Source organism: Apaloderma vittatum, unplaced genomic scaffold (genome assembly GCF_000703405.1).
Source record: "Apaloderma vittatum isolate BGI_N311 unplaced genomic scaffold, ASM70340v1 scaffold7314, whole genome shotgun sequence".
Classification (NCBI taxonomy): Eukaryota; Metazoa; Chordata; class Aves; order Trogoniformes; family Trogonidae; genus Apaloderma; species Apaloderma vittatum.
This window is the reverse complement of record NW_009714308.1, coordinates 81673-82031: the sequence shown is the minus strand read 5'-3', so window position 1 is coordinate 82031 and position 359 is coordinate 81673. Positions and strand designations below refer to the sequence as shown.

Genomic DNA, 359 nt, shown 5'->3' with positions numbered 1-359 from the left:
GCGGTACTTGTCTTTGCTGCGGATGCGCAGCCGGCGCCCGCCCACGTCCACCAGGAAGACAAAGCGCCCGTTGGAGACAAAGAGAGCCATAAAGGTGCCCCGCTCGCCTGCCACGTAGAAGAGCAGCCCGCTGGAGGAGTTCAGCTTCACCTCCAGGGAGAAATGGCACCTGCAGGGACAGGGAGGGTGACGGGAGCACCCTGCTCTCCCACCATCGCGAGGGACACCCGCTGTCCACAAGCAATGTGGGCCGAGCTGGTGAAGGGTGGGCATGGGGTGAGCCTCACCTCTGCCCAAAGGAAGGCGGGATCTCCTCGAACTCCCAGCGGCTGCTCCGGGCCCCCCCCCAGCGGAAGGGG

At 66.0% G+C, this 359-nt stretch overlaps 1 protein-coding gene across 1 annotated transcript in view; it reads right to left on the bottom strand.

Moving 5' to 3' along the window:
* The window catches only part of LAMA5 (laminin, alpha 5), a 46733-nt gene that overhangs the window by 2812 nt on the left and 43562 nt on the right, over positions 1-359 (bottom strand). The window contains 2 exon segments of the mRNA XM_009868704.1: positions 8-169; positions 288-359. The exon segment at positions 288-359 is cut by the window's right edge and continues 29 nt beyond it. Of these exon segments, the coding sequence (XP_009867006.1) occupies positions 8-169; positions 288-359 (234 nt within the window).